The sequence below is a fragment of the Onychomys torridus genome, chromosome 3 (genome assembly GCF_903995425.1).
Source record: "Onychomys torridus chromosome 3, mOncTor1.1, whole genome shotgun sequence".
Lineage (NCBI taxonomy): Eukaryota > Metazoa > Chordata > Mammalia > Rodentia > Cricetidae > Onychomys > Onychomys torridus.
Genome location: NC_050445.1, coordinates 136,382,676 through 136,409,509, shown reverse-complemented (window position 1 = coordinate 136,409,509; position 26,834 = coordinate 136,382,676). Strand labels below are relative to the sequence as shown.

The 26,834-nt window shown below is 51.7% G+C and overlaps 1 protein-coding gene across 6 annotated transcripts in view; it reads left to right on the top strand.

Annotated features, from left to right (window-relative positions):
• Iqsec3 (IQ motif and Sec7 domain ArfGEF 3) overlaps positions 1-26,834 on the top strand; it is a 91,822-nt gene extending 64,988 nt beyond the window's left edge. For 2 of the 6 annotated variants that reach the window (XM_036181014.1, XM_036181017.1), the window contains 9 exons: positions 7,944-8,066; positions 8,417-8,583; positions 11,544-11,683; positions 12,780-12,905; positions 15,463-15,562; positions 15,685-15,846; positions 18,062-18,154; positions 19,814-19,863; positions 23,242-26,834. In XM_036181014.1, the coding sequence (XP_036036907.1) occupies positions 7,944-8,066; positions 8,417-8,583; positions 11,544-11,683; positions 12,780-12,905; positions 15,463-15,562; positions 15,685-15,846; positions 18,062-18,154; positions 19,814-19,863; positions 23,242-23,709 (1,429 nt within the window). In that variant the 3' untranslated portion in view covers positions 23,710-26,834. Of the gene's footprint in view, positions 1-7,943; positions 8,067-8,416; positions 8,584-11,543; positions 11,684-12,779; positions 12,906-15,462; positions 15,563-15,684; positions 15,847-18,061; positions 18,155-19,813; positions 19,864-19,950; positions 20,900-23,241 lie in introns of all 6 variants that reach the window. The other 4 variants (XR_004944484.1, XR_004944483.1, XR_004944485.1 and 1 more) reach the window with 4 other exon arrangements.

Sequence of the window (26,834 nt, the reverse complement as noted above, 5' to 3'; positions counted from 1 at the left end):
AGGATTAAGGACACTCATCCTTGCATATAACTGTGCTTGTGTCCTGGGCTCATTGCATTGGAGTAGATATTTCCTGATGCATGTGCACATATTTTCAGTTTTAAATGGAGGCATATGCTGCACCTACAGATGGCTCATCTGCAGAATTGATCAGGCTAGACATTGTCAAACACTCAATTGTTAAACAAGTCAAACTGTTAAGTATCAAGTAAAACAAAAGATGCACAACCTGGCATCTGTGCGAGAGAAGTTGGCACATCCTATAGTCTCACGAATATACCCCATAAGGACGGTCAGGCCACAGATGACTCAACCAGGAAAAAAATAAATAAATGCCACTCAAGCTCCGGTGACATATGCAAGTGATGGTGATGCCCTTGGCCCCAGCTTGGTAACACTACCACTGACTTTTTACAAACCATGGCAATAAGCCATGGAGACCCAGCTACAGTAGCAGTTAGAGCCACTGGAACCAGTGAGGCCACCTGAGGAAGTGTTTTAAGATGGGGAGGAAGGCCTGGGGGCCACCTCTAAGTCAGAAGTCAAGGAGAAGAGGAGTATCTAGAAAGAGAAAGGGGTCACCCCAGGGAGAGGCAGTGCTCCCTAGAGCTGTTGGGATGACAACTAGAGTCTACTGAACCCGGTGACATGGTGACCCATGGTGGCCTTGACAAGAGATGGTTGATGGAGTGCTAACAGCATACAGCGGACGGGGCGTGAAGAGATGTGATGGCATGAACAGGAAGGGGTGTCTTCTTGAAGTCTGGCTCCAAGCAAAAGCAGAGACAAAGGGAGTGAGTGAAGAGCAGGGAGGCATCAGCACAAGGGCTTTCATCTGGAAACTCACAGAGACACACATTGGGTCTTAGTCATGGTATATGGACTGTGGGGTGGAGTTGTTACCCAGCGTGTGTAAGGCTGTGGGTTCTACTCCTGGTCTAGAGAGGAGAGAGGGAGAGAAAAACAAGTTAGTGAAGGAGAAATAGCAACTCAACACAACCTCTCACACTTAGCATCCCAAGTTAAAGCCTCAGTCTAGCCTCATGCTCACCTTAAGTACAGGCCCAAGCTCACAATGAGCTGTAGGACTCATCATGGGTCACTCTTCTTCATAGCTCCCATTCCCCACCCCTCCACCGTTCAGTTCCAGATTCCTCTGAGCTGTGTCTCCAGTCCTGCACCCTGCATTCACCCTCCCCTGCTATGACCCCGACTCAGCCCCAACACGTCTGGCTTGGACCCCTGCAGTAGCATCTTGACCAGGCTTTCTGCCCCCCTCTTATTCACCACTCCCTCCTTTTATTCCTTCTCCCCCAGCAACCAGAGTAATCTTCAAGAAAACTGGATCATTATACTCCACTGCCTCTACCCCGCTGCTGTTTCTTGCTGTGTTCAGGATAAACTGTAGAATCCTCATGGTTGGCAAATCTCCAGCAGGTCAAGGCCCTGTCTGCCCCACGCTTCTGTGTCCTCCAGGCTCCCTTCCTCTCTGCATTGCAGACTCACCAACCTTTTCTAGGTCCTTGGAACTCTTGTCTACCCCCGGACCTTGGTCTATGCATCAGCCTCCTCAGCCTACCTTCTTCTCCCCAATGCAGTTCATTTTTCAGGTATCAACTGAAATTGCACGTCCCCTAAGAGGTCTTTATGGACACAGCAATAGAAAATATATCATCTTCATCTTTGTGTGGAATGTATCCTTTCTCTGCAGAGAACCTATAATGATTACAAAGAATGTTAGAGGATGGAAGGTGAGAGCCCAGGGTGCCCTTGACCATGGGATCCTCCTGCTCCGGCCTCCCAAGCCCTGGGATTATAGGTGTTTGTCACTACGCTCCTCTATAAAGAAACAGTTTTGATTGTTTTCAGAGCATGGCTCCCTGTTGTCGTTCGGGTTGCTATTGCTGTGATAAACACCACAGCCAAAAAAGTAACGTGTGGAGGAAAGGGTTTATTTCAGCTTAGTCCCTCCTTGCAGTCCATCACTGAGAAAAGTCAGGGCAGGAACTCAAACAGGGTCAGAACCTGGAGGCAGAAGCTGGTGCAGAGGCATGGAAGAGTGCTACTACTTTTGGCTTTGCTCCTCATGACTTGCTCACTCTGCTTTCTTATAGCAACCAGGTTCACCAGTCCAGGGATGGCACCACACACAGCTTGTCCCTCCCACATCCATAATCAATCAAGACAATGAATGCATTACAGGCTTGCCCACAGGCTTATCTGGTGGGGCCGTTTCCTCAATTGAGGTTCCTTCCTTCTAGATGACTCTAGCTCATGTCTGGCCAACATCAAACTAGCCAGCACCTCACCTCTGAACGGAGGCTGTGTGTACTGCCAGCCACGCACAACAGGTCCCTTGGTCCAGCCTTGTACTTAGGAGACATTTCGTGTGCGTGTTGAAAGCAAGCCCAGCAGCCAGCCACTCCCAGAGCTCTGGGAGGGCCTAGGAAAGGGAAAAGAAGAAACAGGGGATGTGGCCTCTCCTGTGGGGTGTGTGCCAGGTGAGTTCTGAAGTGGAAGGAAGCCATCCAGCCTCCCTGACACCTTTGACAATCAAGAGGCTCCTTGCATAAGCCGTGGACACTGCCTGTATAACTGTGACCAAATGTCCTCCAAGGCACCTCTCAGGCCCCCACTGTGGATCTGGAGGAGACAGAACCCCTCAGGGAAAACCCCATTAGCACCAGTCACTGAGAAGCAAGGAAAAGTGGGGAGATGGGGAAGGCGGCCAAGGCTTGCCCCGGAGGTGTTCCTGGGTGAGGTCTGTGCAGTCCCCACGCAGGGCCAGTCTCTTCTATGACCATGTTACAAAAACAGCAGGTAATAGTTCATATCGCATAAAAATCCAGATGACAGGCTTGTCGCATACTTAGTAAGACACTAGATTAGATACTTTCCTCATCACTTAACAAAATACTTGATGGAAGTAACTTAAGGGAGAGTTTACTTTAGTTCCTGGTTTCTGGGGTGCAACCCATCAAAGCTGGGAAGGTACAGTGGCTGGGGCAGGCCCATCCATAGCAGCGTGGGAGACAACAGCTCCTCACTTCCGGGGGCAGAGGGAAGGAAGCAGGAAGTGACGAGAGAACCAGAAACAGGTTGCTGAGGGCCTACATCTGCCAGCTAGGTCCTGATCCCCAAAGGTCCCATAACCTCCAAAACAGTACCACCAGGTGGGACCTAGGTGCTCAAGCACATGGGATTGTGGGAAATGTCTCACACTGAACGTGCAACAAGCCTTCAATAAGAAAGGGTCCGGAGGGAGCCTCCTGACTTATGTTTGGAGTTGTGCAGCCCCATGTGCACACGAGGAAGCCCCAGCAGAAAGAGGCTTCCCAGAACCGGGACAGGAAAGCCTGCTTTCCTGGTTGTGAGCGCGCAGCGCAGGGCAGGCATCTAGGTGGCCCAAGGGATGCTGTGTGTAAAACTGGGAGATGAGACCCCCAAGAATACTGCCGGGACACTAGCTATGAGAGGGGAGGGAGGTTACCTGCTCTGGTCCCAGCAGCGGGAAGGGTTAGTAAACTGAGCAACAGTTTGCTCCCTTTAGTGATTCTAGGCGACAGAGAAGGACGGGAAGGGGAATCCTCGGCACTAGCAGATGCTACAAAATAGAAATATGGAGAAGGAAAATGAGGAGAGTAATGGATGTAGAGATGCCAGCCAAAATCCATACTGAAGGAACACATGTTTGGGTCACAGGTGACAGTCCTGAAGATGACTGTCACACTGCTGGGAGACAGCACAGTCTGCTGCCTAGTCACCTTCCCCAGGAGGGCACAGACCCCACCCGGAAAGCAAATAATGGCTCTCTGAGTAGAGAGTGGGATAGCCACTGAGAGCCACAGAGAGATGAATTCCAAGCCAACCAAAGAGCTACATCCTTGTCTGCCACTGTTGGGGGCATCCGTGGTACCTTCATAGGTGGCCGTGAGCTCACTCGGCTTCTGTGTCCTGCTTAGGGAATATCAGAGTTGAGATGAAGGTGGAGCAGGTCCTAGGAGTTGGCCCTGGCTAACCCATAGCTGTATAAGAAATGGCTTGCTATTATGGAGAAGTGAGGGCTTTCCTATGGCTCAGCCCATTCTTTTACCTTCAGGCGGGGGCTTTGTAGCCAGAAGATACTAGAATTTCTCTCCAGGATGTCAGAGTTCTGGGATCGTACCTGCTATTGCACACAATGCCATAGTTAAGAGCACTGACTGTTCTTGCAGAGGATCTGGGTTCCGTTCCCAGTACCCACAGGGCAGCTCACAACTGTAACTCCAGCTCCAGGGGATCTGAAGCCCTCTTCTGACTCCTGAGGGGATTGCATAAATATGTTGTCCTTACATGCAGGCAAAATACTCATGCACATAAATAAATAAAAATTAAAAAAAAAATCCAACTCTGATGCCCCAAGGTGCATCCCAGGAGGCAGGTGAGGGGTGGGGGACGCTGCATCTATCCATAATTCCAGCCCTCTGTCCCTTACTGCTCCACACAGAGTAGCCCTGAAAGCCTGGGAGAACAAAAGAACACACACACACACACACACACACACACACACACACACACACACACACACACACACACGCTGCTCCCTGGGGCTGGGTGATGGCTAGACTCACATTTCGAAAGCTGCCAATGAATGGGCTGAGCTTCCTCCTACCTACCCTTTGCTTCAGCTCAGCCCCTGATTTCCACATTTAAAGCATCACTCAGCTGATAAAGAATGCAGATTCCTAGGCCAGCCTCCAAATGTTCTAACTCACTGGATCTGGACTGGGTCCAGAGAGCCACATTTTAGCGAACACCTTCTCCATCCCAGCTCAGGGCTCTCAGAACAGGCTAGAAGAAGCTGAATGAGAGGCACTCTGGCTCCATGGCTGCCCTCCCATCCCTGTCTTGGGACGGGAGCTGTGTTTCACCTGACTGCTTCTCCTGAACTGCTCCCGGTCTCAGACTCCTGGCTCATTACTGGAGCTCTTAGCCACAGTCCCGAGCCACTGAACCGGTGAGCCGGCAGGCTGCATGTCACCTGAGCAGAGGACTAAAAACTAGGCCATTGTGCTTGGTTGGGCAGATCCTGTCTCCCCACCACTCCCCCAGCCACCACTTTCTTCCCTGCCTCCCCCATAGAGCCCAGCTTCCAGCTCCCACTTCCACCACCCAGGAGAGATACCTGGATCAGAGCTCTGTGGGCAGAGAAGCATGGGGAGGGGCTTTGAAGAGACACAAAAAGGGAGCCCACAGCACAGGGAGGGAGGACAGGAGGAGAGAGGGACTAATGGACCAAGCCTGGAAAGCCGCCAGCCAGATATCAGCCCATTGGGGCCAAGGGCCAGCCTGGGCCTTGGAGGAGCTAGGACCTTTAGTTAGTGTTGGCCCAACTGAACCCACAGCCCTCTTCCTTGACTTTATAAGTTCACCCTCTGCTCCTGCATGCTCAGGCTCCTTACTGAGTACATGGGAGTCTTCCTCACCCAACATCATCTCTACCCGACTTTTCCTGGCTCTCCCTCTCTGCCCTCCTCTGTCTACCCCTCCCTTCTCTTGTCATTTCCCCTCTTGTTCTCTCCTCTCTTTCCCAGTCATGCCTCTTTCCTTCTTTGTTTCTAACTACTGTTCTCTGTTGCCCTTCCCCGGCTCCATTCTCTGTGACTCTGGCTACAGGACTCTACCACACAAGCTGTCTCCTCTCATCTCCGGCTTGGGTTCTGTGCCCATATGGCACCAGCTCTGTCTCTCTGCCTTTGTGTCCCACAGGCTGTCTCCTTCTCCAGGGTAGCAGACCTATGTGGCTTGGTGCCTGGCTCCCGCCTGGGCTGAGCCGTGGGCACCTGCAGATGCTGACCCCATGGTGCTCCCTCACAGCTCACACCAAGCTGAGGACAGTAGACAGCAGAAGCAACAGAAGCCACTGAGTGGTCAGAGGGCACTCTACCTGGTGGACTTGGAGGATCTGGCACCCAGGCAGCCTTCTCAGTCCCAGACTGATTTCCAGGCTTAGCAAGCTTCTTGCCTCTACGTTCTTCCTGCCCTACCCACAAACCCACGCAGACAAACTTGAGACAAGCCTGAGAGAGCCCACTGAACTCGGTTGAGGAGGACTACAGCTTTACCCAGGGGGAGGAAGAGGAAAGAGAAAGGGTCCTGCTCCCTCTCAACCCTCCTTGCTTCTTAGCACTTTCTGGGGGCTGACCTTTCTTCCTACTCCCCCCTTATAGGGGTGGCAGAGTCCACACACCTCTATGCCCAGATCACTATTTTATGGTACCTCTCTTTGCTTTCGCCTGACAAATGACAATAAAAGGGAGGGTCTCTTGGTCTTCTGAGATCATGGGAGAGATGGGTCCCTGCTCAGAGCCTGTCTCCACCTCAGCTAGCCACTCTGCGGATGTCTGATAAGCCCTTGTTGGGAGTGCTGGGTGCTGAGCTAGATGAGGGCACCCATGAAGGGCAAGATGACTTATGCCCACCTTGTGCTGTGATGATGTCAGCCAGGAGAACTGAGGAGACAACAAGGCTGTGAAGGAGCCAATAGGGAGGTAGCTGGGATGGGGCATGTGACAGAGATGACAGATGTCAGCTCTGAGAGCCTGTGGCACGTGCCAGCCGTGTTATGATAAGCTTCTCTTGCCAGGAAGGTCTGATGTTGGAGGGATCAGATCTGCAGCATGTCCAGATTCCTGCCACCCCAGCCAAGACCCTGGGAATAGAACTCCCAAAAAGGAAGTGAGGGGGTTGTTAGAACAGGGAGAACACTCTGTGCAGGTATTTATCCTTTCCGGCAACCTAAGAAAAGGGGGGTTCTGGAAAGACTCACCCACTTGGAGACCCCAGTGGGAAGAAAGGGATTCCTAATCAGTCTTAATAGGATATAATGCTACATAACATTCATCTCCACCCCCCCCCTTTTTGTTTGTTTTTTATTTTTGAGGTAGGATCATTCATTATGTTACCCACACGATCCTTCTGCTTCAACATTCTAAGTAGCTAGGACCATAAGTATGTGCAACCATGCCTGGCTCATCGCATTCATAAGTGTTGTCTGACCCCCAGATCCTGTGGGGCTCAGTGAGAACTTGGATCCAGAACAGGAAGTTCAGCCTTCCACTACCCTTGTTGGTGCTGGGCACCAGTTTATTGTAGTTGGCATTTTCTTTGGGCTGCCAACCAGCTCCCAAATAAAGACATGGAGACTTATTATTAATTATAAAAGTTCACTTGTCCCACTAGCTCTTTTGACTTAATTTAACCTGTTTCTATTCATCTACATTTGCCTTGGGACTTTTGACCTTTCTTTCATTCTGTATGTCCTGGTTCCCTGCTTCCTCCATGTCTGGCTGGCCCCTGGCATCTCCCTGAGGTCTTCCTCTCTCCCTGTGTCTCTCTCTGTCTCCTCACGTCTCCTTTTTTCTTTTTCTTCTTTTCTTTCTCTCTAAGCCTAAATTCCTCCTACTACTTATTCTCCCTGCCAGGATGGTTTGTCTGTACCTCCTTCCTTTCGATGGGCCATTCAGCTTTTTATTAGACCAATCAGTTGCCTTAGGCAGGCAAAGTAAAACAGCAACCCATCTTCACATAATTAAACAAATGCAACACATCTTTATACAGTTAAACAAATGTAATACATCTTTGCATAGTTAAACAAATATTCCACAACAGCTCATCACTCTAGGCCTCAGATATTCAGCTGTGGGTCAGAGACAGCAGCCAATAGCTTGCCTCCCAGGGCTGCTGCAGATGACAGATGGCAGGAGAAAGCTGTCCTCCTGGGTTATTCGGAGGAGACCCCAAAGAGGTATGCAAAGCTCTAAGAGTCTCTCTCTATTCCCCCGCTGGCTAGAAGCAAGCCAGGCCCTCCCCCACCCCTCCAGCGTGGCTTCACCTCACCCCTCAGCTCCAGAGGAGTTGAAGGGGCCCGACCGTACTCACAACCCCCTCCTTCTTGCCCTCAGCTGTGTGGTAGATGAAATGGACTTTTCCAACATGGAGCTGGATGAGGCCCTGAGGAAATTTCAAGCTCACATCCGCGTGCAGGGGGAGGCCCAGAAGGTAGAGCGACTCATAGAGGCTTTCAGGTGAGAGCCCTTTCCCAGTCCTCTCCCTGATCCCCCAAACACCCCCAACTCCTGGGAAACAGAGGTGGTGAAGAACAGCTGCTGTGAATCTGGGCTCAGAGGTAGTGAGTTGGGTAAAGCCCTTTTGGTATGGGTGGGAAGAAACAGGATCAGAATCCTTTAGTGTGTCTTCCAAGCTGAGAGCCACCTGGGACCCTCCCAGTGGATGTTTCTCACTCACCTACAGCCTTTTTACTAAGCACATATGGGAGGTAGGTATTGGGGGATGGACAGCCAGTGATCTCCCTGGTCCCCAGACCCTTCAAGAGCTGAGGCTGGGGAGCTCATGATCCTGTCCCACACCCCCACAGCCAGCGCTACTGCATGTGCAACCCCGAGGTGGTGCAACAGTTCCACAACCCAGACACTATCTTCATCCTGGCCTTTGCCATCATCCTTCTCAACACTGACATGTACAGCCCCAACATCAAGCCCGACCGGAAGATGATGCTAGAAGACTTCATCCGAAACCTTCGAGGTAAGAAGCTGGACTGGGTAGGTGGGGTAAGGAGGCACACAGTGCAGCCTGTTCCTGCTCATGTTAATTCTGTGAATATGAGCCCTAACTGTAAATGTTATTTGTTCCTGAGGACCTTCCCCTAGGCTGGGGAAGTTGCATACTTTCCAGTGTATGGAGTCTCCAGGTGCCACAGCCCTATCCAAAGTAGCAGGGCCCTATAGCAATGCCTTCTGTCTTCTGTGTACTGTGGGCCATCCCCACTGGGTGGTCTCCAGGCCATTGGCACTAGACTAATGTCTGGGTGAGACCAGCTTCTTCTCACCTCATGACTTAGGAAGAAAGAGACTAGTATACCTTTCCAGTTCTGAGTTCCTTGAATTCATCCTTGCAGGTCACTTGATAGCACCTGCCAGTGAAACCTTTCTAATTGATACCATGTACCTCTCACAGGGACCAGCTCAAAGCTGACAGCATATAGTGTCTGTAACATGGATAGCTTTGGGCACTGAAACATCCAAGTGCTGGGAGTGATACTGCACACCTATAATCTCAGTACTTGGGAGGACAAAGCAGGAGGATCACTGCTTGTTCAAGGCCAGCTTGGGCTACAGAGTGAGTTCAAGATCAGCCTGAGCTACAGAATGATACCTTGTCTTCAAAACTTAAAAGAAAAAATAATCAAGGTTATGTGTGTATGTACTTAATAAAGTAAAATAATTCTACAAGGTTCATTACAGGAAAAAAAATAGAACTTGCCCCTGTTACCACTGTTATTCCCTTGAGCCACATTTTTAATAGTTTTCATTTGCCTATTGATTTATTTTGTGGTGCTGGGCTAGAAGCCAGGGACTTCTGAATGCCAGGCAAGCCGTCTGCCACATCCCCAGCCAGTGGGATATGTGTCTAGTGTTCCTTCCATATCGATAAACGGCATGCTGTTTCTTTCTTCCTATCCCTTTTATAAACACAGACTATATAAGATATATAAATATGAGTTTATATTCACAGATGCCCGTGTGGTCACACCTGTGTCTACAAACTGGTCGTTTCTATCACCCAGATCCTTCTCTCTCATCCCATCTCACCTGAGACTTTCCTGAGCTTAGCATTGTCGAGCTTCAGTGCCATTGGATATTGTCACTCCCTGAGTTACAGAAATGGAGTCACAGTACAAATACTGTGGTATTGGGGGCGGGGGTTGTACTTAATAATTTTTTAAGTATTGTTTAAATTTCTATTATGTAGAATTTTTTCCACTTTCTTCATGCACCACCACTAAAACCAGAGCCGGGATAGGAAAGCCAAGTGAGCATGACCCAAAGCTGAATCTTGAAAACATCACAGCTACAGTTCTGCCATCTTCCTTGGAGTTGGTACCTGCCTTTGTTTTCCATTTGGCTTCCTGTGTTTCTACCACTAAACCATCTAACTGCATCCTGAGTGTGTCAAGCTTTTAGATGGGCAGTACCCTAGGTGTCTCATCTCCTTGTCAATGTCACCTTGACACCTCCTGGGCCACATCCCTGGTTCCTGGACATCACAGCTTCTGCGTTTTTTAGTTGTCTGCCAAGGAAAGGGCACATTGGAGGCAAACTGGTAATCTGCATTTTGAATCTGCGTTCCTCTGCTTTCATGTGGGACTGGGAGCGAACTGGAATAGAATCCCAACCTGGAAATACATAGGTTAGAAGTGGGCACTGTCCTGCTCTGCATTAGCTGAGGTGCTGCTGCTCTCCCATCCAGATCCTGGCCTTTGCAAGGTTATTTTTCCTGTGTCTGAAAGCTTATGGTTCTTTTGTTTGCCTTTGTGTAGAGAGTTTTCACAATAATATGCTTTTCTTCATCCACTATAGTTTTGGGCCAATCATTTTAATCTAAAAATGTCCAGCTGTGTGAAGTTTTCTGATACATAGTTATCCTTCCATGTCTGCAAAGAATTGTTCCAGGACCCTATTGGGTGCTCAAGTTTTGTTTGTTTGTGTGTGTGTGTGTGTGTGTGTGTGTGTGTACACATTGGCATATATCCTTCACCCCCCTTTATACTCTAAGTCATCTCTAGATGAGTTTTAAGATCCAATACAATTTAAATGCTATGTAAACCGTTGTTATACTGTATTATTTAGAGGATAAAGACAAAAAGAAACATCTGTACATGTTTGAGACAGATGCAGTTCCTGGAATACTTTTGATTGACAATTGATTAAAGCAAAGCTATGCATACAGAAGCTGCACTGGTCACTCAACTTCTCCATGTTCTTACCACTCTTTCTTAAACTCCTGGAACTCAGGTGTTGGATTCCTATTTCATTCACTTTGTGTAGGATTTTTCTATACAGACATTTTCTTGGCTGACTTACCTCCCAAGCCATCTTCCTCACACTTCATTCCCATGAGATGATCATTCTACTTTTTATGTCCATCCAATAACTCTTTTGCTCTCCAAATGTTACCAGTATATAACACTGGGGAACAGGCAGGTGGGTTCACTGCCTGTGCCACATCAAGGCATCAGCCTCCTCTTTGCTTCCTGCTCAGCTCTTCCATTCCCAGTGAAGGAAGATGCCTATCACCCATTCCACCATTCCATGGCACCCATTCTTGGTACCACATCCCCTGATAAAGGGGAGGGGAAGTCCCAGAGAGAAAAGACCCCAAAGAGGACAAGACCAATGATCTTCATGCTCATGGAGAGACACAGGGTGAGGTCAAGGCAAATGCACAAAAGACAATAGAAGTATGGAAGCAAAGATGCTTAATGGGAGCCTGGGGACCACAGGAAAGAGGCCTAGGGGGTGGGAATAGAGGACATTAGCAGGCATGGCTGAAAAGTCTATCTTTCCTTTAGTGGGGGTGGGGAGCCAGTTGTTAAAAGCTTTAGGTCAGAAACAAAACGCAGTCAAGGCCACCTTCCTGGTGCTCCAGTGTGGAAGGCAATCTTGTTCTTCTTGTCTGAGGCTCTGACCCCTCCACATTGGTAGGTGTGGATGATGGTGCTGACATCCCCAGAGAGCTGGTGGTAGGCATATATGAAAGGATCCAGCAGAAGGAGCTCAAATCCAATGAGGACCACGTCACATATGTCACCAAGGTGGAGAAGTCCATCGTGGGCATGAAGACGGTAAGTGGCCATGCAAAACAGCACCCCCAGAAGCTCTTGACTTCCCCTCCATGGCGAGCTACCCAGCCAGCCATCTCCCATTTCCTGTCCTTTCTTCCTTCCTGACATCTCCCCCAGTCTCCTCCTTACCTTTCTCAAAGACATTTCTCTGTGAGCCATGGATTGAGTTGAGTTTGTGCTGTGTTCCAGGCACCACATCCTCTTTTTCCTTTTGCATAATTTTCTCATCCCTCTTGCCACCAGCTGCTGTCACTAGAGTGAGATGTCAAAAGGGACTGGCCAGTGATCTAAGGTTGGAGCATGTGGATGGCCAGTTGAGAAAGTTTAGGATGCCCATCACAGGAAGCGGTGGGTGGCAGACATTCCTGGGTGGTCCTGAGGAGTAGAAGGCAGAAAAACAAACTACCTAGACTGTAGGTTATGGCAACCTGGGTTCAGACAACGTGTTCTAATGTGCAATGAGCTTTAAAACTGGCATCCTCTGTGGCACAATCTGCTACTGGCACCTTACACTGAGTGTAGGTAAGGCGGGGCAGGTTCCTAACCCTCCCTCTGGAGGGTGCCTTCGAGCTCTGCTTGTGAACTCCCTCCTCTGTGCAGGAAAGACCTTCACTTCAGAGCCTCCTTGGCTGAGGACTCAGAACTTGTCTGCTCTGCAAACCAGTTGATATTTTAGTTATTAGAGTGGATTCTGGGGTTCTTATAATCCCCTTTCCCTTGCACACTTATATTTGGGTATACAGTAAAGAAACGGCTAGGGATTTCACACATGCATGCTCATAGAGGGGGAAGAGCTGAGAGTAGATTTTGAAAACTCTGAAGGCCTATTTCATTTTCTGTTCCCCATCCCATGATCTCATTACACAGGCATAATGAATCCCCTCCCTGGATCTGCTGCCCTAGAGGTGTGATGAAGGGAACAGAGGCCCCCAATGAGAGAGAGGTTGAGGGTCAAGTGGTGGCCTTTGCAGAGGAGCAGAGCCCAATTCCCACTCCCTGGACCTCCATCTCCTCTTCTGGCACATGGGTGCCGTGGTATAGGGGGAGGGCCGTGAGGTCTCTGGGGCTTCACACTAGAGCCCTCTCTGGGTTCCAGGTGCTGTCCATGCCACACCGCCGCCTGGTCTGCTGTAGCCGGCTCTTCGAGGTGACCGATGTGAACAAGCTCCAGAAACAGGCCGCACACCAGAGAGAAGTGTTCCTCTTCAATGATCTGCTGGTGGTGAGCAGCACAGGCCAGGGTTGGGCAGGAAAGAGCTGAGGCTGGCACTGTCCTGAGTCCCTACCTACCGGGGCTGGGCAGGGCAAGGCTAAGCACAGAGGTACTGGCAGGGTGGACCAAGACAGTGTCTCTAAAGGATATGTCAGTTCCTACTTGATAAGCCGTGAATCTGAGGCATAGAGACAGGTCAAGTGGAAATGAGCTGAACCCCAGACAACCTGCCACTCCATGATACAGAAAACCTGGGGCAAGGCACACAGCATTGGCATCCCATTCCTGTCTGGAAGGTCAGCAGAGGGTCACGGTCACTAATCCCAGGGAGAGGCTGGAGAGCATGTGTGTGTATGGTGTATTTGTCTCTGAAAACAAGTGTCCCACAATAAGTCTTTAATCCATCCCACTGTGCCTGGAGTTGTCCCCAGTGCCAAGAAGCAGGCAGGGGTGAATGAGCTCCCACAGATTTGTACCCTCTGGCCTTCTCCGTGAGTCACATGGAAACCTCTGCAGGGTCCCACAGAAACACCTAGCTCTCTCCATCCTGCCATTCTGGCCCAGTGACTCTCTCTGGTCCTGAAACTAGAACACAGGAGCACTTGGTACCTGTCACTTGCAGAGCCAATGAGAAGCGATGGGAACTGAATCTTCAGACTGCTTTATCCAGAGTGGATAATCTGAGAAAAACCTGTCTTCCATCTCATCTCCTCCCAGGAGGTTATATGGGGACCAGGAAGGGACAACAAAGGCAGTGAGTCATTCTGGAGCTCTGTCTTGTCCCCCTTGTCAGGCAGTCATTAGGAGGATTTGTGGTATCTCTGCTTCTCTCTCTCTCTGTCTCTCTCTGTGTCTCTCTGTGTCTCTCTGTCTCTCTCTCTCTCTCTGTCTCTCTCTGTCTCTCTGTCTCTCTCTCTCTGTCTCTCTCTGTCTCTCTCTCGGTTTTTCAAGACAGGGTTTCTCTGTGTAGCTTTGCGCCTTTCCTGGATCTCGCTCTGTAGACCAGGCTGGCCTCAAACTCACAAAGATCCACCTGCCTCTGCCTCCCGAATGCTGGGATTAAAGGCATGTGCCACCACCGCCCGGCTCTCTACTTCTCTTGTTCCCACCCCTGACCTCTTCCCTCATCTGGCAGACATTTAGGCTCAGGCACTTAGAAACACTGAGTCTAGTTAGTGACTGTTTGTATTAACCCTGTATTCCTGCAGGAACATGGGGTTTAGGAGGAGGAGCTTAACTCAGAATAAGCATGTATGGATGGCATTCCTTTTTGCAATATGGAGTATAAATGTGTCTGTGTAATACAGGATGTTAAAATGCTCCTCTCGGTCCCTCCTGTCTCCTATCACTTCCACAGAGCCAAGGTACCTTTCTGGAGTGCACATCAGGGCCTCCCCTCTACCAGGCTCCAGCCTGATCCTTCACCCCGGGCTCCCCCAACCCCAGAGGTGTCTGAGCTCATTTGCTACACACTCTGGGTTCCTCTAGCCCTCAGGCCCCAGGAGCCGCCCCCCACTGGCCAGACCTCTTTCCTCCTTGCCTCTTCCCTTCTTCTCTGGGCATGGTCACCTCCCTCTCTTCTAGCAGGTCTCTAATTGAAGGTGGCTTTTCTGGGTGGCCTCTTGCTCAAGCAAGGCAGTCTGCCCAAGCACTTTCTATTTCTAATCCCATTTTTACTTTCTTCAAAGCACTTCCAAGTTTCTGAAATTACCTCATTTGTTCCTTGCTTTGCTTTGATTTTGTTGGGTGGGTAGAGAGGTTTTTCTCCTTAACTGTCTTCCTCCACCATCCCATGAGCCCCTCGAGGGAAGAGCTTCCTGTCACATCTATTCCTCGGCACCCTCTGTGCCTTGCTCATCAGAGGTACTAAATAAAATATAAGTTTGTATATTTGAGCAACTGCTGAACTGATCTCTCATTTTAGGCAGAAACAAAAATTGAATATAAAAAAAGGGGAAGGAAAGCAGACAAATGAGACTGTATCCAATCAGGGGAGTGCTGTGACATCTATCCCATGGAGTGCCACAGAGAGACCGGGCTGCAGGGGAGACTGGGGGGCTGCTTTTCGCTTGTGGGTTTAAATGGGATTGGGAAGGAAGCTTTCTCTAAGGAGCATTTTGTGTTAACCTAAATAATGAGAGTAATCTGGCCATGCAGAAAGGTGCCCAGGGAGCTGTAGAAAGGGAATGGCTGAGCTAGGCCTGAGCTAGGCTGCTTCAAGCTACAAAAGAGAGAGAGAGAGAGAGAGAGAGAGAGAGAGAGAGAGAGAGAGAGAGAGAGGCAGAACACCAGTGTAATGCCAACATAAAGCCAGCATGGGACAGCTCTGGATCTGGGAGGACTTACAGGCTTCTAATGCAGAAATAATGCGCTCAGGTGGGTTTTAAGCAGGGAAGGTACGTGTGCATTGTGCCAGGTGTGTATGGGGTGACTATATGCGATGTGCATAGGTGTGCATCTTCGTGTATTGACGGTGTTCACCCAATGTCTGTGGGTGTTGGTGCCTGCCTGTGTGCACACATATTTACAGGAGCCCCTCATCTGTTTTTGTTCCTCCCCTGGGCAGATTCTCAAGCTATGCCCAAAGAAGAAGAGCTCCTTCACGTACACCTTCTGCAAGGCAGTCGGCCTCCTAGGCATGCGGTTCCACCTCTTCGAGAACGAGTGTGAGTCCCGGGGCCGGGAGAGTGGGAGCTTCCCCCAAACCCTAGTCTTCCCTGCGCCTGGCTGCCCAAGCCTCCCTCAACCTCCCTTGTGTGCTCACTGCTGGGGTGTGGCTGGATTCCAGATTACTCCCATGGCATCACACTGGCAACTCCACTCGCGGGCTCTGAGAAGAAGCAGGTATTGCATTTCTGCGCCCTGGGCTCCGACGAGATGCAGAAGTTTGTGGAGGACCTGAAGGAGTCAATTGCCGAGGTGACAGAGCTGGAGCAGATCCGGATAGAGTGTAAGGACGGGGCCCCAGCTCCTAAGGCAGACAGATGGGGTCCCTCTGCCTCCTGGGAACTGCCACACCTGCTGTGCCCCAGCCTGAGCCCACTCCCACCCCTTGGACTCCTAACCCCACTGCAACATCCCATCCCAATGTGGGGTTGCTTCACAATTAAATTAGCCCTACCTCCCCAAGTATACACATGTGTATGCATATCTGCCAGCCATGTGGGGTACACAAGGGCCTTTCTCACCTAGAACACTGCTGCATTGGCCAGAACAGCCAAGGGAGCCAATGAAGGCAGAGCAGGTCCATGACGCCGAGGGGCAAGGTAGTTCAGCTATATTCTGCTTATATTCTCAGGGGCCTTCTAGTTTTGTCCCCTTTGAGAAGGTGACCAGCGCTAACACTGATGGCATCTGCAGTTGAGTCTGATGCTTAGCCTCATGGTCTTTCTACTGTGAGGCTGCAATAAGAGGTTCTGTGTCTAATCTCTTAAGAAAATACTCAAAATTGGGCTCAAATGAAACCCGGAGCTCAGGAAGCTCCTTGGCAAGGGGGTGGTAGTCTTTGGGTACATGCTGGTTTTGTACAATGTTGATTTGTTTGGACTCAGGAGTACCACAAATAGACTCTTGTCAGGGGTTGGACTAGCTGCATAGAGGACCCAATGTGGCTACTTGTTCTTGAACATTCTCAAGGGTGTGTCTTGACATGGGTTTACTTTTCTGTTCATTGGAATGTCGAAAATGGCTCCAAACTGCTTAGAGAACCACTGCCCGCCTGGCCTCAGCTGTGCTAAGGGAAGGACTTTTGTCTAGTCCAAGGGCAGCCCAGAAGCCCTTCCTCAAAGCATCCGAGGAGCAGATCTGGTCAGAATCATTATATCAAGTGGGAGAGAAAACAGCTTCCACAGCCGACTGGGGGCAAGAGAGCTGGTGGAAGTGAGCAGAGGGGTAGTCTCAGTCTTCGGATGAAGAGAAAGTAGGGTAACAGAGGATGACAGAAGAAGGCTGGCCATTGCGGCAGGCAGGAGAGGAAAGGAGTCAGTAAGGAGGTGAACAAAAGCCACACGTAGCTACCATTTAAGTTCCTGTTACATGCCTGGCACTGGGCAGGTGACAGGGCCCATCATTTAATTCCTACGCCTTCCTTTATATACATATTGTTCTCTTCCTCTTACAAGCAGGGAAACTGAGGCCAACAGAGCTTTAAAAGGGAGCCCAGGTTCTCACAGTGAGTGACAATGAACATCACACCCAGGCTCTTTAGACTCATGTGTAATTATGGCACTAATTCCTCCAAAGCCAGAAGGGCCCTCTTGGGCCAGCAAGCAGCGAACTCAGTAAGAATGCACTGAAGTGATGGATGGTGTGGTTCTGGCACCAAGGACAAACTGCTGGTCTGGACGCTTACTGTTCAGTATCCCTGGATTCTAGACAGCCAGAGAAACAGCAAATGGAACCCAAGTGGACAGTTTTAATAATAAAGGAAACTTGAGTCATGTCCCATGGAGCCAAGAAACTGGGAGAACTCTTTAATAACACCTGTCAAATCTACATGGATGGCAACGAGCAGTTCCCTGGAGAATAACTGGATAGCTGGTGGCGCAGAGAGGCTCCAGAGGAGGGCCGACTGGGACACGTGTCCCAGCCACACAGACTATGCAGTCTACCCCCTGGGAGAGCACTGAGCACTCTGCAGGAAGCTCAGCATCTGGAGTGGGGGTGGGGGGCAATCCTGCTAGGTGCACATGGATGACTAGATGTCACTAACTGTGCCTAGGGACTGCATGCTGCATTTTCTTGCACACCGTCCTACTGATAATGCATAGAACACTTGCCCAAGCCAGGGCCTTGTTCTGTGTGTTTTACCTCAGGTAATCTCCCTAACGGCATTGGGCCCAGCTGTCTCCTCAAGCAAGGCAGAGTAGGCTAGGTAACATGCCTAAGAACCATCAGTCCAGGGTGTCAACTCCAGCTGCCTGCCTCCCTGTCCCACACCAATCTCTCATGGCCCCTCTGGCAGTTAAGCAAATCTTGCCACCACCGCTCACAGATATAGTGCCCAGAGAGATTTAACTGGTTCTCAAAGCTCAAGCCCAACCTGAAGTCCCCGGCAGAGTGGGCAGGAAAGGGCTCTCCTACCTCCTCTCCTGTCCCCATATCCCCTTGCTCACTGGGGGGCGGTTATGAGGGATGCTTCTGTTCACAGCATCTCACTTCCTTAGGGGAACTGGAGAAGCAGCAGGGGACAAAGGTGCTCTCTGTAAGGTCTGCTGGAGCCCAGGGGGACCCACAGTCGAAGCAAGCGTCACCCACAGGTGAGACTGGGCTCTGCCCTTACCCGGCCCATGCAGAGGCCACCACAGTCCTGTTCCTGGCTCTGGGGGCTTTGGGTGGGGCATGCTGTTTCCCCAGTCTTTCTTTCCATAGATGAGCCCCAGGCTTGGGTCTCTAACCCTTAGTCCTAGCTCAGGTTGGAGAAAAGGTGACAGAGAAGTATTTCCAGTTTGTAAGCTGCCCCCAAGAGCAGGGCTGAATGTGAAATGTCACCACTTGCCCCTGGAATCAGGCCAAACACCCTCATGTCCTGGCTTCAATCCAGAGGAGCCTCAAACTCTATTTCTTAAGTGGTTTCTTCAGATGAAATTTCCCCACCAGCGGAGCAGAGTCAAGGTGAGCTTAGGACTCAATATTCCCTCTGAGAGCCTGCTTGCCCCACCCTGACTCTGTCCTTTCTGTCAGCTACCTCAGTTTTACCCACTGGCAGGGATCGTGGGAAGTAGGCTTTGCCCCCCCCCCCCCAGTCCCCTCATAAGGAGGAGAAATTAGAAGAAAAACAGGAGATATCCAGAAACCCCATACACAGCTCGGGCATTAGTTTACCCACTTAGCCTCACACCCCACACTCAAAGCTTATAGCTTAAGCACTGAGCATCCATAGGCACAGGACAGCTCCTTGAGCTAGGAACACCGTGGGCTCCTACAGTCCCAAGTCCATTAGGGACAGACAGCCTCCCAGGGAATCACTGGACCAGCCAAGACAGGCCATTCCCTTTCCCAGCAAGGTTTCAGGCTCTGTGCTGTGGAAAGCATCTCTCTGAGTTATTACAGGTTGCCACCAACTCTCCACCCACCTAAACCAATAGCCCCTTTTACTTCCTAAGGACTCGGATGTCAGGCCACTGCCTGAGTTTTACCAACAGTTCTCTGCTGAGATTATTCACCCTTCCAGCTTCTCTTCTGGGAGCTGCAAGCCCCTGTTAGATCCAGGGTCTTGCCCGTGGTGCCCTGGACTGTGCAGTTTCCTCTGTACCTTGGGAAGAAGAGGGTTGAAAACTGCCTCCCTGGTGATGGGGAGTGAGAAACTCAAGGGTTAAGCTTCAGAAGACCTTAGCCAAGAAGAGTCATCAAGCTATTCCTGGGGGTCCACGGGTCCTGGATGCATACCAGGTGGCAAGAAGCTGTCATCCTAATTACAAGCTGTCAACAGCTCCATGGGTGGCAAGCACTGTAGTGGGCATGCTGTGGGCCTTTAGATCCTCAGAACTGCACAGTCCCTCAAAGTCACAGTGACCACAGCAGATGGCAGCCCCGCATTCAAGGGATCTATGGTGGAAGGAGGGAAATTCACATGGTGCCCACCAATCAGGGCCCACTCAAAAGCCAGGTTTCCCAGATCATATTGGCAAGGGTTTCAACTGGAAGAAAATGAACCCAGAGGGCAACTGTCAGAATTCCAGAGGCCTCCTAGGCTGTGGCAGCCCAGAGGTGCAGCCTACTACCCCAAATCACACAGCTACTGAGTGACTCTTGATATCCAGTCTGCTCTGCCAGGCAGCACCCGGCGGAGTATGGGTGGCACCTGCACGCGTGCTGCCCTCACCCCTAGGGGCAGAGACATTGCATGGGGAGGAGGAGGGCCAAGGGTTCCAGGCAGGGCCGGTGGAGAATGAGCCCTATGCTGTTTGCATTCAAAGCCAAAAGGGAAGCCATGGCAGGAGAGAAAGCAGCGGAGAGCTCAGGGGAGGTAAGTGGAGGCCTGGTGGCATCCAGGTGAGTGATCCTGTGACCCCCTTGTCCCTCTTCTCACCGTCTCTGTTGTTTCTCTTCTCAGGTATTAATCAATGCCTCCCCAGCCCGACTCACCATTTTACCAATTTCAAGAGATACAATTAAAAGTTACTGCTAGCATGGGTCACGCCGCTCTTCCAGCACCTAGTTAAGCCAAACTGCTCCCCAGCCAGCCAACCCGGCCCACTGCCCTCCAGGGCCAAGCCCCCAGCCCAGCCCAGGGAGATGAGCCCACAAAACTCTGTGCCTCTCCCTCCCGCGCACTTTGCACACCCACCTCCCTAACACACTGCTCACTACCCCCCACATACGTGCTGCATCGGAGGCTCAATGGTCCATTTCTAAGGCCTCCCATCCCCTTAACAGGGAGCCTGAGCTCCCTCCCAAAGTCCTCCCTAAAGTCAAGTCCTCCATGGTCACTCCTAGGGACATTTGGATAGCTTCTGGGTAAACTGGAGGAGTGGGGTTGAGACAGTGAGAAGGACTTTTTCCCGGAGCACTAGTCTCAGGAAAGCTGGCCACGGCGTGGGATGAGCCCAGGAGAAAGGGCGGCAAAGGGGGGGATGAGATGCCTCAGTTTCCCCCCGGGGAATGAGCTGATAAAGCTGAAGACCCTCCTCACTGGCGGAGAGGCTGCCGTCTCCAAGCCACAAGGGAACGGAACCTAGAAGTAATAGCTGGCTTCTGCCAGACCCAAAGCAGCCCCTAGAGGCAGCAGCATACACTGCCTCCCATTCAGACCCTCTCCATGGCTGCCAGGCCTTGAGGACCACCAACTGCTCATAGGCAGCCCTCTCCCACACCCTCTAGCAGGAGAGTTCCCCTAGCTGTGAGGGAGAAGCCCACCCAGCTGCCTGCCAAGCCCTGGGGAGTCGCAGGATACCTGGGAGTTCAGTTTCTCTCTGTCCCCGCACCCCACCCCCCACGTGTTTCTGGAGGAGGCACCTTTACCCGGAGGAGCTTCCCGCCCCAGCAGCTGACCAGCCCCCAGGGTGGGTATTCCATCCCCTGCCCTGCGCCCGCATCTTCCCGCAGCTGCCCATTCTCAGCCTTGCAGATAACCCTAGCCACCAACCCTCCAGCGCATCCTTCCGGCGGGGCTACCCAGGGAGGACACGCCATATGATGCCCCTCTTCCCTCCTACCTGCCCAAAGGGGTCACGTGGCTATCTGCAAGGCTGCCCCCGCCCCTCCAGCTAGCTCCAGGGATCCTGCCAGCCTCTGCTCCCCTAAGCAGAAGGCGATCTGGCTACCCCATAGCCTCTCAGCTCAGCCCTAGCTCCCTCTCCTCCGGCATTGCTTAGCCAAGCCCCTAGGGCAGGCACCCCTCCATCTTCTCTGAGCTATTCTGACTGCTACCCATGTTCATTCTCTCTCTCTCTCTCTCTCTCTCTCTCTCTCTCTCTCTCTCTCTCTCTCTTTTCATTTACTGAGTCTTAAAGGATCTGGGCTGGGGTGTGACTGGCATGCAGATGGAGGAGAGTAGAGACGGTGTGCGGGCGGGCGGAGGGCTGCATAGAAGCAGCTGGGGAGGAAGGAGAAAGGAAGCTCGCTGGCCCTGAATTGGGTAGCTCCGCACTGGTGCACCAGGGTGCCTGTGTGGTGGGGATTGGAAGGCAGGGAGGGTGAGCTGGTCAGGCTGTCTCAGGCCACTTCTGGAGAATTGTTCTGAATACGAGTAGGTATGAGTTTAGCCTGTGCCTTGCATGGGCCTTCTGCCTATAACATCCCCAGATAGGACAGAGACACTGGCCATGCCCTCTGCAGGCTGTGTGTCTCAACAGCAAGGAACTCTGGACACCTCATCCAGGGTGATTTCAGGCCTGGGCAACGCTGCTGAGATGGGGGGGGGGGGGAGGGTGGAGAGAAAAAGCCCTGTGGAAGCTGATGATGATGCTCGGGCTTTCGAAGCTTGGGGTCACAAGTCTAGGAAAGAGATCCCTGAAGTTACACCTTTAGGCAATAAACAGGACTGGTAAATGCTGCTCTAGGCCTCTGACAGGGTGTGAGCTGTCCTGGCCCAGGCCTAGAATAAGGTCCTCTCTCCTGTGACCTCAGCATCCCCCCTCTGTGCCTTGAGGAGTTGGCCCTACAAGGTGGTACCTGGGAAAAGACAGGTCCTGTAGAAAGGATCTTCAGAGAGAAGCGTCCCAGCCACCCCTGGAAGGCCCAAGTGTTTGGAGAGGATGGTGGTATCATAGCTACCAGCTAGGGAGATGGGGGATGGGGTAAAAGGGGATGAAGGATTAAATCTTTCTCCTCCCCTTCTGCCCACTTCCTCTACCTCTTCTGCTAGCAGGAGGGGACACACTGTTGTGGGCTAAGGACTTTATTAGAAGAGTTATTGACACTCTGAGTGTCACACAAGAGTGTAGTGGGGCTCTAAGGAGAGGCCCCAGCACCAGAGACAGACCATGAACAGGAGTCTGAAGAGAGGAATCAGGGCCTACATGGCACAAGTAGGGGTCTCTTCTCAGAGCCATCTGAAGAAGCGTGGGCCTGCCACCAGGCTCTTTGATTCATAGGCAGGAGTCAAGGGTGTGTGACCATCAATACCCACTTTGAAGTTAATGTACTTCTCTGGGGACTCAGAGGCAGTGCCCACAGTGGGCACCTGTCAGTGTCTGTGAGAGGGAAAGGCTGCTGCTGCTGTAGGTACTTGGTCTGAGCAGCAATCCTGGTCTCAACTCTAACATTACATTCTTATGATGAGTCTGTCTGGGCCGCCTGCTCCTGACTGACCCATGCAAGGAACCAAGATGAGGGCTCTCCATCTCTCTGCCCTGTCACATGCAGAGAGCAGGTGGGATGGGAAATGATGGGAACTTAACTTTGCCCTTGACTGTCTCAGCAGCTCTCAAATACAGGGGTCACAGCCTTAGGGAGTGTAGGAAGACAGGTTAGGTTCACAGGATCCCTTCAGGTCCCCTGGCATCCTGGGCACAGGCACCTTGATGGCAGTTTAAATGATGGGGCCTCCTCCTTAATCACACCCCAGGCCACTAGGAGGGTGGCCATTTCTCAAGCTCAGGGGGTAGAGAGTAGTACAGAAGGAGGAGGTTTCCCTGCAGAACCATCTCACAGATGATGAGCCTGGGGTCTGGAGAACCATGGCTGTCCCAGGCAGTCTTCATACAACCACAAAGAGTAGTTTTAGAAGCAGTTTCCTGTGGGTGGAGAGACCAGCATGGGGTCTATGCTAGGGTTGAGAGCACCCTATGGATGGGAAGGCAGGAGAGGTCTGAAGGGAGGCTCCGGGAGGCTTGGGTGGCCAGCCCCAGCAGCTGGGAATTAGTGGTAACATTTCATGCTTCTCTGGCTGTTTCTAAACTAGGTGTCAATTCACAACAGGCTTCAAACGTCCCAGCACAGCCCCAGGTTGGGGGTCGAGAGGGGAGAGCCAGCACTGCCACCACCAACACCAACATCATCACCACCGTTGCTGCCAGACCCACAGCCTAGCCCCCTGAAGGAGCAGCCCCCACCGCTGCCGCCGCTGCCACCCACACCCCCAGGCACCCTGGTGCAGTGCCAGCAAATTGTCAAGGTCATTGTCCTGGACAAACCCTGCTTGGCCCGCATGGAGCCCCTACTGAGCCAGGCTCTGTCCTGCTACGCCTCATCCTCCTCAGAGTCCTGTGGCTCCACACCCTTGCGTGGTCCAGGCTCCCCAGTTAAGGTCATCCACCAGCCCCCACTGCCCCCCCCCCCCCCCCCATACAACCACCCTCATCAATTCTGTCCGCCAGGCTCTCTGCTGCTCCGGCGCCGCTATTCCAGTGGTTCACGGAGCCTGGTGTAGGCTCTGCCCTTAGCACCCCACTATCCCAATGGGCTGTCCTTCAGGACCCTAGGCTGCCCCCTCGCCGGTCCTCACATCTTGGCATAATGCCTTCCTGGCCACTGATCACTGTTATGGAAAGAGAATGCCCTGGAAAGATGGTTTGCTTGACCCAACCATCCATCACTAACTTATGGGAGTACCTCACCACAAATACGTAAGCACTTTCTCACTCTTCTAGGGGTCCCACATAGGCCGATGAGCCACGCCTTCTCCTCTGTGTTCACCATGTTCCCCTAACTAGACTATAGATGGAAGGAAACAGAAGCTGAGGGGCCCATGGGCTGATAGGCTTGCAATCATGATCTATCAGTGTTCATGCCTTGGGCCAGTGAACAAGGGCAAATGGCTGGACTCGCCAGCAGCACAGCCCAGGACAGAGGCAGACTACCCCAGCATAAGGTGTATCTCTAGCCAAGCTGAATAGAGGAAAGCTAGCCCCAGCTCTCTGGAGGGACCTTTGTCTGCTGCCCCTACCAGCCAAGCCTGTAGTGAGGAGACAGGTTCTTAGCTCCCTGGGGACGTTGGCTCCCTTCACCATTGGCAGCCCTCCTGCCACCATCAGAGAATTCTGAGCTACCCAGAACCAGGAAAGATCCAAGAAAGAGAAGGGGGCAGGGGGTCCAGTTCTGTCTGGGTCAATTCAACAGCACCCTAGGACTGTGAGATCATGTCTACAAAGTGCACTTTTCGAGACCATTTCTTGGTTCTCTAGCCTCAAGCAACATTCAGCCAATACCGAGTGCACACAGGCAGTTATCCATAAACACATGTGAGAGCTGGGTTGGTTACTTCCTTGTCGAACCAGAAGCCAGGGGATGGGGTATGACTTGGCCTGGAGTCAGGGCTTCCTCAGGTATGACTCTGCAGCCTCTGTGTATACACACAGACAGGGTGAGGCAGTGAGGTCCGCGTCACTGTGTCACCTCTGGCGCTCTAGCCTTGAAATACTGCCTCACTGGAAAATGCAGGCTGGCTTCCAGCAGGGATGATGAAGAATTCCTGGACCTTCAAAATTGCAGAGCCGAGCCGAGCAGGGCTCATCAACTTTCCAGGCCTACCGGGACCAAAGTCAGCACAGGTGGTCCTGACCCTACAGAGCCCCAGACACATGAGGCTGCCCCATAAACTACAGGGGTGATGTCATAGGCTGTCACAAGCCAAGCCAGCCTCCTTTGTCCTATGCCAGCATCTATTTCTGGCCTTCCTCAAGATGCTCTCCTAGTCATAGCCTGTTTTTAAGGTTTCCCAAGAGGTGAGAGGCACAGTGGATGCTGTCATGGTTGGGAGTGAGTTGGCTTCTCCTGGTCCCTGCTGTACAGCCCAAGATTCAGCACTCTGGACCAGATAGGTGGCATCCAGGCTCTTAGAGGAGCCAAATGACCTCCTTTCATGTGCATGCATGTTGTGTGTATGCGTGTGTGTCTGTGTGTGTGTGTGTGTGTGTGTGCATGCACACGTGTGCATGAGTGCGTGTGTTTTCACCCAGAGGTCATTATGATGTCACCCAGGGAGTATCTGGCCATTTCTGTAAATTTTGGCCAATAGCTATCTCCCCAGGGGCTCCCAGCCTGTATTTTTCTGAGCTGGCTGCCTTGTGCCCCTCTGGCGCACCCATATTTCAGAAAATAATCACAACCTGTCATAGCAGAACAACTGACAGGTAGGGTGCCCCACTTAGACGCCTCACCCATCTGCACCGGGGCAGAAAGAGCTAGACCCCAGGGAAAGCAGAGCTTTGGGTGGGATTGGATGAATGAGAAGGCAGAAAATAGAAGGAAATTTATGACTCATAGGGAGGATGGGAAGTATGAAGGAGTGTGAGTTATGAATGTGTCTGAGTGTGTTTCTGGAGTAGGGGTCATGGCGTCAAGGGCTGATGAAGAGGGGCATTAGCCCTGGAAGCTCAGTTGGCATTGTCAAGTCCTGCCTCCTGCTCACGTCAGGCTCCAAGCTAACAGCGTCCTTTGACCTTCCCGCCTCAGCTGAAGTCTGGCTTTCCTGATGAGCTCCAGCTCCAGCAGATTTGGGGGCTGGATCACATGTGCTGGCTCTGAGGACCCCGACTCCCAGGCACCATGCCCTTTTCTCCCAGGAGAGCTTTACCTAAGGTTACTGTAGTAGCTGACCTAGACACTGCCGGCAGGAGCCAAGTCCAGCACAGGAAGCCACACTGCTTGGGATCACAACATGGAGCAGTCCTGAGCTAGCAGGACTTTGAGCCCCAGTAGCCCAGGGCCAAGGGCCAAGGGCCAAGGGCAGGAGTGGGGAGCGGGCCCACCTTACTGGTCAGGTGAATTTAGAGCCCCCAGCCTGTGTTACATCTCTGCTCTGGTCACCCAAACTTCTAATGGTAGAATTCATCTGTATCTCTGTCCCCAGAGAACCTGGGAGAAGCCTCCTGCCTCTTCCCATGGCAGCAGCCAGATCAGGGCCACCGGTCTTCCTAAAGGCCTGGAAGGAGGCCCTTGAGACTTCAGCTGTCTCAAAGTTAAGGGAACAGTGAAATGCTGGCTGAGCTCACAGATCCAATCACCCCAAGATGCCCCCCTTCATCAACTCTCTAGGCCTTACTTTGGGGAGCCTGGGCCCCTCTTCCAATTTATCCATTTGACCCCAACTCCAAAATCAAGTGGGAGGTGGAGCCAAGTTTCCTACCTACTTTTAGGCAAACCCACCTCCAAATGCAGGCCCTGTCTTGGCAGCCTCTCCTAGAAACCAGGCTGTCTGTCTTTTCGTCTGCAAAGATGTCTTGCTCCCAAAAATATGGATCGGCCCTGGATCTTTGACCCCCACCCCACCCGACCTGTCCAGAGCCTGCCAGGATATCTCCATTACCCAGGAGAGGTCCCTGATGTCATTCGTCTGTCTGTCTCTGCATCAGCTGTCCATCTTCCAGTGGTACCTCTCCTCCCCTGCTCACCCTTCACCAGACGGAGTGACAGCTCTCTGGGGACAGGCAGGGTGGCTGCACTCAGCAACTAATCCAAATGGCAAATATTTTGTAACAAAATAGCCCAGAGGTATTTTATCTGTTCAATTCATAGAGTTTTAGAGATTCTATTGAAATGTGCCACTTGAGCAAA